The 14,004-nt window shown below is 37.6% G+C and overlaps 1 protein-coding gene across 1 annotated transcript in view; it reads left to right on the top strand.

The window, feature by feature from the left end:
* The window catches only part of FREM2 (FRAS1 related extracellular matrix 2), a 187,999-nt gene that overhangs the window by 148,514 nt on the left and 25,481 nt on the right, over positions 1-14,004 (top strand). Inside the window, exons 7-12 of the mRNA XM_055244106.2 lie at positions 2,743-2,892; positions 4,632-4,841; positions 6,213-6,410; positions 7,119-7,283; positions 7,861-8,043; positions 12,285-12,415. Coding sequence (XP_055100081.2) covers positions 2,743-2,892; positions 4,632-4,841; positions 6,213-6,410; positions 7,119-7,283; positions 7,861-8,043; positions 12,285-12,415 — 1,037 coding nt within the window. The remainder of the gene's footprint in view (positions 1-2,742; positions 2,893-4,631; positions 4,842-6,212; positions 6,411-7,118; positions 7,284-7,860; positions 8,044-12,284; positions 12,416-14,004) is intronic.

A 14,004-nucleotide genomic window follows, 5' to 3' on the forward strand; every position in this document is an offset into this window, starting at 1 on the left:
TCTCCTTCCTTCTTTCTACAGGAGATAACAATATATTATGCAGTAGGCAACGGAATAATGTTGTTTGCATCATTCATATCCCTTTTATTTTTATAATATTGTCACATGTGCCATGCCACCCCCACCTCTTTCTTTCTCTCTCTCTGTCTTGCTTACATACACACTCGCACAGATACACACACATGCATATAAAACACGTGTCTGTACATACATGGCAACTCATTCGTCTTCATTTCGAATGACAACTTAGATAGAAGTTTTCAGGGTACTACATACATAAGACTTCCATATTTTTCTTATAAAAACTACACATTGGCCTGGCGCGGTGGCTCACGCTTGTAATCCCAGCACTTTGGGAGGCCGAGGCGGGCGGATCACGAGGTCAGGAGATCGAGACCACGGCGAAACCCTGTCTCTACTAAAAAAAAAAATACAAAAAAAAATTAGCCGGGCGTGGTGGCGGGCGCCTGTAGTCCCAGCTACTCGGAGAGGCTGAGGCGGGAGAATGGCGTGAACCCGGGAGGCGGAGCTTGCAGTGAGCCGAGATCGCGCCACTGCACTCCAGCCTGGGTGACAGAGCGAGGCTCCGTCTCAAAAAATAAAAATAAAAATAAAAAATAAAAATAAAAACTACACATTAAGCTATAAAGTAAAACTACATGTTTTGGAGTTGACAGAATGAGTCTGAAATATGCAACACACCATTTGGTCCCTGATGTGTAGCTTATTTGGTGTTTAGCAGTTGTATATTCACTCACTTGATTTTATTATGTTCCTTTTTTGTTATGTGTCTGTGAGGAGTTGGGAGATAGGAAGATGGGGATGTATCGTTGTTAAGTAAAAGGTCCTCCCTTAACTGCATTTCACAGCTCTCTCCGATAACTCGGAAACCTAATTTGGGTGATGATGTGGTTTGCCAGGAATGTGAAGAGACTTAAACAGAGATCACTTGTTGGATGCAGGTGATCAAGCCTCTGTGGTAGTTACAGAAGCCTTTTAAAAGACTTACAGATGTGCCTGGTTTGGCCATCTGGTTAGAAGATGCATTTTCAGAGCTCTCTGTCTTCACCTTTGCACCCTACCTCAGTGTGGGAAATGTCAGGAATGTATTGGCTTGTAGTTGAGGTCTGCTTTGACTGAGGTTAACAGACAACACCTTCGTCTATACACGTACACTCATGTACCCTAGCACTGTCCAAGTTGAAAGGTTAAGAAGGAGGTTAACTATGCTGTAGGGACATTCATCACCTCCTCAACCAAAATATATGAACAAAATTTCTAAGGTTGGTTTTGTACTATTCAAGAATTTGAAGGGGCTGTATGATTTTTATCATGCCCACCATGTGAAGAAACAAAGAAAACAAACTTTTCCAGTTTAAATAAAGGTAATTTATTTGGGGCAAGGAAATAAAGAAATCATACTCACTTGAGCAATGCCCAAAATGAATTTGCTTTGGCTTTCCAAGTGGCTTTGTGAGCCATTGTTGTAGAGTTTTGCTTAATTTGGTATGTGTGGGAATTCAATTAGTTGCTCTGAAACATGATATCATGTTTTAGTGGCCTGCCTTCTTAAGGGACAGTAATGTGAGTTGCATGTTCTTTTAGATTCAGTCCTTTTGAATCTTGTAAAACTAGAGCCAGGTGACTAGAAAGTGTCAAGTCAAAGGGTTGTTCACCTTATGTGTGTACATTCACCTGTGTCTGTTCATACATGGTAACTATTATCATTAACCTTATTCTGGGTGACATAATTTTTCTTAATAATTGCTTATAAAACTAAGCTCAAAATGAGTGAAGTATATACTACTTTTGCAACTTCCCATAGCCTCTATATAACTCAAAATAAATTTTTTTTTACAGTAAGATCACAAATTAAATCTCTGTTTTATCATTGGTCAGCTGACTGCTAAACCTCAGACTTCTAGCAGCTCTATCACAAGGTAAACCATTGGTCACAGTTTGAGTCAGGCAGAAACAATGAATAGATCAATTCAAGTTTATCACCAGTATTGGAAAAAAATACGAAGATCCCAAAGCATGTGCCCTAGTTTAGTGACTGAATCTGCCTCATTTTCATGTGTGTTTAGAATTAATATTAATCTCTTTGTATGAGATTATTTATTTAGTAAAGTCTCACTTGGTATAGAGCATCTCCAACACTCTACAGGCAACCTGCAATCAGGCCCTGCAGTCTTCAGGACTAGCAATCATATATTCAGTCTAGTTATGACAGCAGGTTCTAACCCTTGTAATTATGGCACATCCACATACACTGAAATAAGCCCAAATCTAATGGACCAGAAAATGGTAATGCAAAAAGTTATAGCTCTGTTCCAGAGTGCAAACTTGGTAGGAGATAATAAAATGAGTGGGTGGGCCAAATAAACAAACAAACAAAATCAGGTATGTGTTTTGTTTCATTTAGTTCTATTTTTCCAACTAAGTTTCCAAAGGCACTTTTAGAAGCCACTTATAATCCCACATATGAAGGACAAACAAACCTATGCCTCAAGATGAGAATGTTTTATTAGGCACTTTACTGTGTGTATGTTCGATTGTAAGCAGTAATATTTTGACCTGAAAAGTACAGATTGAAGAGATATTATCTCACTAAAAGGAAAAAAGTACGATGATATAAGGAAGTCCCTAAGAGTAAGCATACTCTTCTTTGGAATCATGTCAATAGAGTTTGATGCTAAAAAATAAAAATAACAGAAATGATTTCTGTTCCTTTCTTAACAGAACCCATCTTCTACTTTGGTGATGTGGAATACTCTGTGGATGAGAGTGCTGGCTACGTAGAAGTGCAGGTGTGGAGAACAGGCACTGACCTGTCCAAGTCTTCTAGTGTCACAGTGAGGTCTCGGAAAACAGATCCTCCCTCTGCAGATGGTGAGCAGTTTCCCGCTCGGCTCTTTTGATTGTTCTGCAATTTTCAATGACCATGGCACAAATTTATTTAAAGCTGAAATACTTCACTTCTATTAAAGCCGTTTGGCTGGGTGTATTGTTTTTGCTGAAATTATTGCTCTAGGAGGTAAATCTAGGCTTTATTTACTACTTTGGGAAAGTACATTTAAGGGCCATGAATCAGAAGCTAGGTTACAAACGTTAAGACTCAAAGAATCTATATACTGAGGCCTATATTTCCATGAAGTGTTTCTCTACTCTCATTAAATCTAGTATTGCTGAATGCTGTGGCATTATAGGCAGGAAAATCATCTTGCTGCACATAATCTATCCCCACAGAAACCTATGACATTTAGGTATTATGCAGGCATGTGTCTTCAGTTGGCTGTCTCCTTATTTTAACCATGTGTCCCTATAAATACTTCAGATCCAAAAGGTTTTTTCCACACTTCATTATAAAAAATGTACTAACTAGCACATATCTGCATTTTATTCCGGGATCCACATCTCCAAAAAGTTGATTATAAAGTTTACAGCAAGCATAGAATTCAAAATTTCCCTTTTTTTTCCAAATGACCAACAATACAAACTTTCTCATGTACACACACACGAGAACACACATGCATGTCATACACACATCATGCATTCATCACACAAAGCAAGCACAGGTTATATCATTTTAAAAGTCACCCTTAGGTTTTAACTTTTTTAATGTAGTGGAAGCAGTATAGTGCTTTGCATGTAGCAGGTGCCTGTTAAACATTTGTTTAACTAAATTAATCATTTTTAAGAGAACGATTCAAATCAGAGATGAGGGGAGGGAGAGAGAGAAATAAGAGCAAAGGGGAAGAAGCAGAGGAAAAGAAAAAATATAAAAAGAACCACAGGGAGATACAGACATCCTACAAAATGAATTAAAGACAGATATACTCAAGCGAAGTTGCACATTTGGAGGTAAAGTAAATACAAAATGAAAGTCAGAGGAGCAGAAGGTATGAAAACAAAGAAAGAAGCAATATTATCGATCTATTGCCCACCACTGTCAGTCTTTGTGGATGTAGTGTCTACAGATTAAAAGACAGTTTTGTTTTTAACTACTTTAGATATAAATGGAGGTATCAACACTAGATATAACCCCCTTTGTCTGAAAAATATTAAATTAAAGATCAAAGAGAAGAAGCTTCTCTCATTGCCTGGAACAAAGGTGGATGGAGTGTGGGCAGAGCTGGTACCCCTTAAATGTGTTGCTATAACTAACAGGCAACCATATACCTAAGTAGGATGTTCTACAGCAGCTCCAGCAAAGATACATAAATACTTAATTAATGTTAACAAAATTTTAAATGTCTCTTTCATATGTAATTTATGAGGATCATATATTTGATTGATATGCTGATTTTTCTAAGCCTGATTTTTGTTACCTTTATTAGAGAATTTTCAAACTAAAGTTAGAGGAACTATAACACAGAAAGCTAAAATAACAAATCCAAAGTCTAACCATGAAACATGGATAAATTTCAGCAGCTGGTCTTTTGATCTATCACCACAGTAGTTATCTAGATACTAATCTTTTGCATTTTATTAAATGTACTTTTCTGTAGGGTTATGCTGGTCTCTATTTTTTAAAAGAAGAATTATAAACACAATTACATAATTTATGTCTTATAATTTTTTGAAATTTAATTAGTCTCCAGCTGAATATTTTTTTGTTACTGTCATAGCTGGAACAGACTATGTGGGCATCAGCTGTAATTTAGATTTTGCACCTGGAGTCAGCATGCAACCTGTTCGTGTTGTCATTCTGGATGACCTTGGACAACCAGTGCTGGAGGGAATTGAGAAATTTGAACTGGTGCTTCGTATGCCTATGAACGCAGCCCTTGGCGAGCCCAGCAAAGCCACAGTGTCCATAAATGACTCTGTCTCTGATTGTGAGTGTTTATTAATTTTATAATTTACAATGATAAGTGAAATCATAAGCTAAGGTTTATACATATATGATAAGCAAGATGATAAACTATATATATATATATTCGTTTGTTTGCTAGGGCTTGCATAACCAAGTACCACTGTCGGGGTGGCTTAAATAACAGAAATTTATTATCTCATAGTTGTTGGCTGGAAGTCCAAAATTAAGGTGTTGGCAGGCTCGCTTCCTTCTGAGGGCTGTCAGGGAAGGAGGTTCCAGGCCTCTCTCCTTGGCTTGAAGATGGCCGTGTCGTACCTATGTCTCTTCACATGATGTTCCTTGTATGTGTCTCTGTCTAATTTTCCCCTTTTTATGAGGACACCTGTCACATTGGACTAGAGCCCACCCTAAAGACCTCATTGTAACTTAATTACTTCTGTCAAGACCCAGCCTACCAATAAGGTCACATCCTCAGGCATTGGGGGTTGATTTCAACATATGAATTTGAGGGGAACACAGTCCAACTCATACAAATACCCTAGCTGACCACACCTTTCTCCTCCTGATGATTTTGATAGAATTAGACAGTCTCAGAATAAAACTTTTATTCTTTCTCTCAAATCTTAAAGAGAAAAAAATATAATGTCATCAGTATCTTGATTGTGCCTCAAGAATTCCCCTCACCACAGTTGGCTGGAAACACGTAGAACTGCACAGACTCCTGAGTGTCAATAATCTTTCTCCACTTCAGAGCACAAGACACTGTCTGTCATCTCCTTTCCCTAGACACTCATAAAATTTCTCTAATAATGTGCCAAAAATGCTGTTCTGGGACAACCCTTTGCTGGACACATGGCAGAGCTCTCTGACACGTCATCACAAGGGAATTCTGAACACTCTTCAATCATGATGATTTCAACAGTGCTTAGAGGAGTCTCACCTATTGTCAATGAGCCCTATACATAATTAACCTAGCATAGGTTTCACCTAAAAATCACACACACCACACACACAGTCAGCTTATCCACATGATCTGAGTAAACTATGCTTGTAATTATGTGCACAATATTTAGTGTTCTTAATGTCAGGAAATTCTGAAAGGCTCATGACTAAGAAACATATAGACACAAATATCTTAAGGTTTGTGGTTTTATCTATTTTTTAGCATTTCATTGCATACCCTTACTTTACCAAACAGGCAGAGCAAAATGTCAAAGGTAAGGAAATCAAAACTCTTAAGTGATTTGCTCAAGGTCAAAACATTGGCAAGTGACTGAATGGAGACAGAATCCAGTTCTTCTCACTTACTTTCCATTATTCTTTCCACTAAGTCACATCTTCTGAAATGCCATTTTCCACAAGGAAATTTCTGTTTAATCCTTTGTTTTTGCAGTGCCTAAGATGCAATTCAAAGAACGAATATATACTGGCAGCGAAAGTGATGGGCAGATAATTACAATGATCCATAGGAGTGGGGATGTCCAGTACAGATCTTCAGTGAGATGCTACACCCGGCAGGGGTCTGCACAGGTGATGATGGACTTTGAAGAACGCCCAAACACTGATATCTCCATTATCACATTCCTCCCTGGTAAGCTTGAGCTTGAAATTTTTTCATGAAATTTGAGGAAGCTGAATTTTTACTCAGAAATATGTATCAGGGAAATACAAGTTCCTCGATGTCAACAGGCGTATGGCATGGTTTTATGTGCACTAAATGAGGAAAGTGAAATCGATTTTTAACAGGTTGAATGAATGCCCTTTTGGTATCTGCATTAACTTATTGATTTTCAGTGATGTGATATATGGTTTATTCAAAACTTATTCAGTGGACGAAAGCATATCAAATGTACAAATTTTACAATGCTAGGAATTAAACTTGGCTCAATGATTTGTTTAGTAAGTCAAAAGTTAATAATACTAGAAACTAGTGTTGAGGTCAGATTAACAGTGAGCAACCAGTGCAAGGCTGCTAATCTTGCTTTCTGAATGTAATACTAAAAATTCAGAAATAAAATAGGCATTTGTGCTTTTCCCCTTGTTTTCTAAGATGAGTGGCAGAGCTTAAAGACAGAAATCAAAGAAATTCCCCATACAAATAAGGGCTGGTCTTTGCATATACTTAAATATTTATTCACTGATTGAGCAAATATCTACTGAAGGCTTATTGCATGCCAAACACTATTTATTGCACTGATACAGCAGGGAAAATCAACAAACTTGCCCTTATGGTGCTCACATTCTGGTTGTAGATAGATTCCTATGGGATGTGATTGACCTGCTGACATTGTTGTTCCAGGTGAGACTGAAAAGCCCTGCATTCTTGAGCTGGTGGACGATGTGCTCTATGAGGAGGCAGAGGAGCTCCGCCTGGTACTCGGCACTCCACAAAGCAACTCTCCCTTTGGGGCTGCAGTTGGTGAACAAAACGAAACTCTCATAAGGATCCGAGATGATGCTGACAGTAAGAAATCTTTTTTTGTTTGTTCAACTGTAAATTAGAAACTAAAATCCACCCAAGTCAAGGTTTTAAGTGACTCAGAAAAATGCCTCCACCTCCTCTGCTTTATGACTAGGGTTCTTAAGCAATTGAGAAATAGCAAAAAGACAAACAAATGGGGAACAAAATAAACCATTAAAACTGATAAAGTTGACGCTGGAGAATGTGGCTTATATCCAAACACTAATTCTCAAACATCCATACTGGCTCTCTACTGTATACACACCCTTGGCTACAGGGGGACCAACAGTTTCCTCCCTCCCCACCCACCTTCAGTGGCCTGCTCAGGTGTAATTTATGGCACATACAGAGAGCTGGCGGCACATGCTCTCTGGGGGCTGGTTAGATCCCTGGAAGGAGCTGGACAACACATGCCAGCTTTTCCTTCCACACACATCACTAATTTTGAGTGAGGGGACAGAGAGAAGCCAGGAGTGTAATGGTCATTTATCCCCTCCCACATGGAAACAGACATTAGAAATGGAGGAAAAGCACTCCCCTTACTAACAATTTCATTTGTCTTTGTTTCCCACAATTTTAGAGACTGTTATTAAATTTGGAGAAACCAAATTTAGTGTCACTGAACCCAAAGAACCTGGAAAGTCGGTGGTTATAAGAATTCCAGTGATTCGCCAAGGAGACACTTCAAAGGTTTCCATTGTGCGAGTCCACACCAAGGATGGCTCGGCCACCTCTGGAGAAGACTACCACCCTGTGTCAGAAGGTATGGGGCTCCCAGAGCCTGACTGCTGATGGATTGTGCCAATTCTGTGTGCCAGTGCCAGTGCCCTTAAGGAAAAGAAGGGAAACATCCAATTGAAATCAAAATAGGACACTCTTTTTTAGGGGGTATAATTTTAAGGGATACAAGTGTAATTTTGTTACATGGTTGTATTATGTAGTAGTGAAGTCTAGTCTTTTAGTATATCCATCCCCCGAATAATGTACCTTGTACCCATTAAGTAATTTGTCAGTATCCACCCCCTGCCACTCCCCCACCCTCCCAAGCCTTCAGTGTTTATCATTCCACACTCTATGTCCACGTGTACACATTATATAGCTACCACTTATAAGTGAGAACAAGCAGTATTTGACTTTCTGTTTCTGAGCTGTTTCAATTAAAATATAGACATACTCTTTTAAATTCCTCTCGTTTAGTAAAACAAACACAATGGGATTTAATTCCAAGATTTTTTCTTTTTGACTTACAGGGTATATGTGTTAGGACTTAGGGAAATTTTGAGTGAATGTGCTAAATAACCTTCTGTTTTGAATTGGCTTTCTACTGGTTTTACCTTCATTGTAGTTACCAGATTAAATAATAATTTCCTATCTTTTTCTATGTCATTGCAATATGCATGATAACTGTGATAATAATCTATTTTAGTTTAGAGAACACTAGCAATCTAAATCTAAACCAAAAAATTTTGTGTTAACAAAGGGACAGTAAACGTATAGTGAAATATTAACCACAGAGACAATACATTCTCTAGGATTTAGGAGCCACTTAGAGATGTCTTTCATCCCTCTCCTTTTGCAAATGTTGGGCCATGTCACCGTCTTTTTTTTGTTTTGGAGACAGAGTCTCACTCTGTTGGCCAGGCTAGCATGCAGTGGCGTAATCACAGCTCACTGCAATCTCTGTGTCTTAGGTTCAAGCGATCCTCCCACCTCAGCCTCCCAAGAAGCTAGGACTACAGGCATGCACCACCATGCCCAGCCAATTTTTTGTATTTTTGGTAGAGATGGGGTTTTACCATGTTGGCCAGGCTGGCCTCAAACTCCTAGTCTCAAGTGATCTGCCCACCTTGTCTTCCCAAAGTGCTTGGATTAAAGGCATGAACCACCAAACTCGGCCTGCCGTTTACTTTTATCAGTAATTAAAACAAGTCAGTTCTGGCCGGGCGCGTTGGCTCACACCTGTAATCCCAGCACTTTGGGAGGCCGAGGTGGGTGGATCACCTGATGTCAGGAGTTTGAGACCAGCCTGACCAACATGGCAAAACCCCATCTCTACTAAAAATACTAAAATTAGCCAGGCATGGTGGTGCATGCCTGTAATCCCAGCTACTTGGGAGCCCGAGGCAGGAGAATGGCTTGAACCCGGGAGGCAGAGGCCGAGATCCGCCATTACACTCCAGCCTGAGAGACAAGCACAAAACTCCATCTAAAAAAAAAAAAAAAACTAATCAGTTATTCTCTCTCACTTGCTCTCTCTCTGAATTATTTGCTTACAAAATAAAAGTAACTTTATGTCCAAAATTACATTTATGAATTATTTGGAGTCTAATTATTCACTGTGTTTTCTACTTTCCTGCCTCTCACTATCAAGAGTCATTAGTTCTTGATGATCTTAGCACTTTAGGAATTCATCTTTATCTAGTTTACAAACAAAGCTGAGAAAACAACTGATAGGTATCACTGAATCTGTAATAAAGTTAGTGAGACAATATAAAAAATGGGTCTTCTACAAAGGAGCTTGTATATTCTTTCCATATAATGGTTATAATTTGATGAATTACACTAGAGCTTCAAAGTTATCCCCACATTATTCTCTATGTAAAACATAATATATATTTGAAATAAATCACATGTAATCCCAGAGAAGGGAAAACAAAACTGATTAGCTACTGAATTATAAAATATAAAATGTCTTTCTGTAATGAGCAGATTTTACATGAAAGAACAATCTTTTAAATATCGATAACATGACTTTTAACAAAAAATGTTTTTCTTGGAAGTAAAATTATTCCTTTTGCTAAACGGAAACAAAATTATAGCTATGTAGTAAACTGAAAAATAAAGTCAGAAAAAGGTTAAAACATTAAATAAACCTGTTGGTCTCTTTTATCCAATAAATGTCAATATATGTTTTATAATGTTTATATTAAAAATTTAAGGAATATTTTTCTGAAACGGTTTCTAATTTCTCCTTTTAAGGTTCAAACTGAAGTGAGTTCTTTGCAAAAAAAACCAGAAAAAATTAAATATAGAAAAAAAGTTGAAATTTTTTGCATGCTAAAATAGCCTAAAGTGACAGAAAAAGATAAATGTGAATGAGAAAACCTGACCACCACCCAGCAAGTAATAACAAATATTTAAAATAAATATTTAATTTTTTAAATTCTAAGAAATTTGGTTTGTATAACTCAAGGCATTACAAAACCTTGAATGTTTACATGTCTAAGATAAGCAATGAAAACGAGTAAAGCAAGGAAAATATGAGAGAAAACTGAGTGACTGTAATGTCATTAAGCCAGCAAGCCCATTCCTTGCCAAGAAAAGCCTGTATTATCACAGCCTCGCGTTCATAGTCTTCTGCCACGCAGGAAGGTGCCAAAAACTCAAAAATCTCTATTTTCCTATGCAATTCCCGGATATTTAAGTGTTAGAAACCAATTTTTTAATGTCACATCATGCAGGTCAAATCAAACAAATGGTTAGCTGTTTTCTTCTCTGGAACAAGAACTGTAAGTTCTCTCAGGGTATAAGAAATCTGAGACTGATGGGCTCATATAATATGTGAAGGCTAATAGGAATAATTGCTGTATCTAGAGACAGAGAACTAATTTTAAAAAGAAAAAGAAAAAAATCTTCAAAGATAAAGAGAAGAAAATTGCTCCTCGTACCTGATAATTTAAAAATTGAAGCAGAAAAAGGAAAATGCACTGGCAATTCATTTTCTTCTTCCAGACTCTAAAGGATTTGTAATTTAGAATTATAATAACTGAACTGCAGCTACATCAGAAACTGGCGTCTGTTGACTCTTCTAATTGGGATAACTATGCTTTATAGGCTTTATATTTTCTCTTTTGAAACAGTATCTTAAGAGGTATAGTAAAACCAACAAAATAGTTTATCCATGGTTTACAGTATGATCAGCTGCTTAATTATGAATTCAATAAAATCTGATAATTTTCATGTTTTTTAGTGATTTTGAAATGAGTGGTTAAGAAAAGAATTCTGATTTTTTTTTTTTTAGGATTCTAGATTTAACTTTCATGACAAAGAAGCAATTCTTTTTTAGTAAGAAAGGGCAGGGTGAAAGGAAAAAAGTCACTAGCATTTATCTAAAATAACTTGTCTACGTTTCCCTGAAAAACACAAAGAAGTGTTTTTGAAATATAATTTGTTATTGTATAAAAAACTCAACAATTATTTATCCAGCTCATCTACATATATACATAACGTAAATCCCATTCACACTCTATTATACCTATGATCATATTCATTTGTCTTGAGTCTTACTGGTTTAGAAATTCTGGGGAATAAGAGGTTAATTTTTCTGACTGTGTCCCAATATTAGAACTACTGATTGTCCCTTCCGTAATTCAGCATCTTTTCAAACTGTGGGCCAACAAACCAATGTCTTATTATTAAAATTTTCCTTCAGATGAAATCGGCATTCCCAGCACCCTGGATGGAACTGGAGACCATTATTCTAAGTGAAATAACTCAGGAATTGAAAACCAAACATTGTATATTCTCACTCATAAGTCGGAGCTAAGCTATGAGGATGCAAAGGCCTAACAATGATACAATGAACTTTTGGGACTCCAGGGAAAGGGTGGGAGGGAGGTGAGGGTTGTAAGACTACAAATTGGGTACAGTATATACTGCTTGGGTGATGGGTGAAACAAAATCTCAGAAATCACCACTCAAGAACTTACTCATGCAACCGAACACCTCCTGTTCCTCCAAAACCCAAGGGAAATAAAAAAATTAAAAAAATAAAGTCTTGGGAAAAAAGAAAACATTAAAGTAAAGTGCACAGAGTAAGAATTAGTGATGTTTATTAAACATTTGATTTCATTTTACACACACACCCAAATATACTGGACCACAGTGTAAACTGTATTTTTCATTGTAGGCCACAGAAAAAAAAAAAAAAAAAAAAAGCAAGCTTGATAGAAAACTTCTCATATTCATATGCAAATGATTAAATCTGTGATTTTGCATTTGTAGAAATTGAGTTTAAGAAAGGGGAAACCCAGCACGTGGTTGAAATCGAAGTTGTCTCTGACGGGGTGAGAGAGATGAGAGAGGCCTTCACTGTTCACCTAAAACCTGATGAAAATATGATAGCAGAGACGCAGGTAAGTAATGTAATGTGTATGTAAATTCATGGCTAGCAGTTTGTCAGAGAAAATGCATAAAAGCAATCACATAATGTACAATAAAATGAGGAGACTTTGTACAAGCCTTACAGGAAAGAGATATGCATAATCTCTTTTTACCACGTAAATGTGTTTGGTTCTGATTAGATCATAGTCAAGAAATGCCTATCTTTTTCTTTGAAAAACCATGTTTGTGGAAACTCAAGGACTGAAGCCACTGAGCCCCAAACCAGTGCACTTCCCTTCCTCATGTCAGTCAGTAATGATTGATTGACCTTGGGATTAACCATCAGAGGGAAAGCAGCATCTCAGAGTAAAGAGGGAACTATTAATTCAGTGCCACAGCTCATAAAACATATTCGATGGGAGGCCGAGGCGGGCGGATCACAAGGTCAGGAGATCGAGACCACGGTGAAACCCCGTCTCTACTAAAAATACAAAAAATTAGCCGGGCGTGGTGGCGGGCGCCTGTAGTCCCAGCTACTCGGAGAGGCTGAGGCAGGAGAATGGCGTGAACCCGGGAGGCGGAGCTTGCAGTGAGCAGAGATTGCGCCACTGCACTCCAGCCTGGGTGACAGAGCGAGACTCCGTCTCAAAAAAAAAAAAAAAAAAACATATTCGAACCCACAGAGCAGTTTGCTAACCCTCCAAATCAAGGTCTGTTTCTCCTGACTTTATCAGAATTTGATGTCCACAGCCTCATGATCAAAATGTTGCAGTCCTAAATCTTGTTGTCCATACTTATTTAATTTATATTGTCTCATTAACCAGATTTTCCTCAAAATGAACATAATTCCATGGAATGTTGACCTTTATATTGGAAATAATTTTTAAAACTACATGTCTTTTTGGAATGTATTAATATTTATGTCTTTGCTTAAATTTACTGTGTTACTTTTTTTTATTTGTTTCACTTTAATATGAGTTCAAGCTGGGAAACTTTTTTCCCTAAATATTTTTATCATTTTGTAATCTTTACTGCCTGATGGTTTTTCTACTACAGTGCCTTGCTTTTTATCAAGTTATTTAAAATTCAAGTACGGGCAATCTTTATCAAATATAGTTTTGTGTCTTCATCACATAAGATGAACCTTTTATTATTATTTTTATGGAGTAGCATATGAAATTCTTTTGGGTGAAAAGAATAGTCACTCAAACTACTTCCAGTGATGAAAGCTTCTTTTAAAAATATGCATGTAAAGATAGTTCAGGAAACTATGCTATGTAGTCAGATATTGGAAGGTTATTAGGGAGCCAGTGCAAATTCACAGCAAGGTGTTCTTGTCACCTTGCCCAGCAGCAGGTGTTCATAGATTCCTCTTCTGTCTGGAACTCAAATTCTCCCCTGCCTGGGTTTCAGGCGGTGCCTTCTGCCCTTGGCTGCTTCAAAGAGTTTCTTATTACCTGGCATCTGCTTCATCCAGGCTCACACTATCCCATGACCTCTGTGATATTCCTTCCTTCAGAATGTCCTCCAGCTTTACTCCTACTGTCAAAGAATTGACTCCTTCATAAAATTTCCCTTCACAACCCCAAGACACATTTAGCTACTGTCATCACAACTGGAG

This window comes from Symphalangus syndactylus, chromosome 15, assembly GCF_028878055.3.
Source record: "Symphalangus syndactylus isolate Jambi chromosome 15, NHGRI_mSymSyn1-v2.1_pri, whole genome shotgun sequence".
NCBI classification, from domain to species: Eukaryota; Metazoa; Chordata; class Mammalia; order Primates; family Hylobatidae; genus Symphalangus; species Symphalangus syndactylus.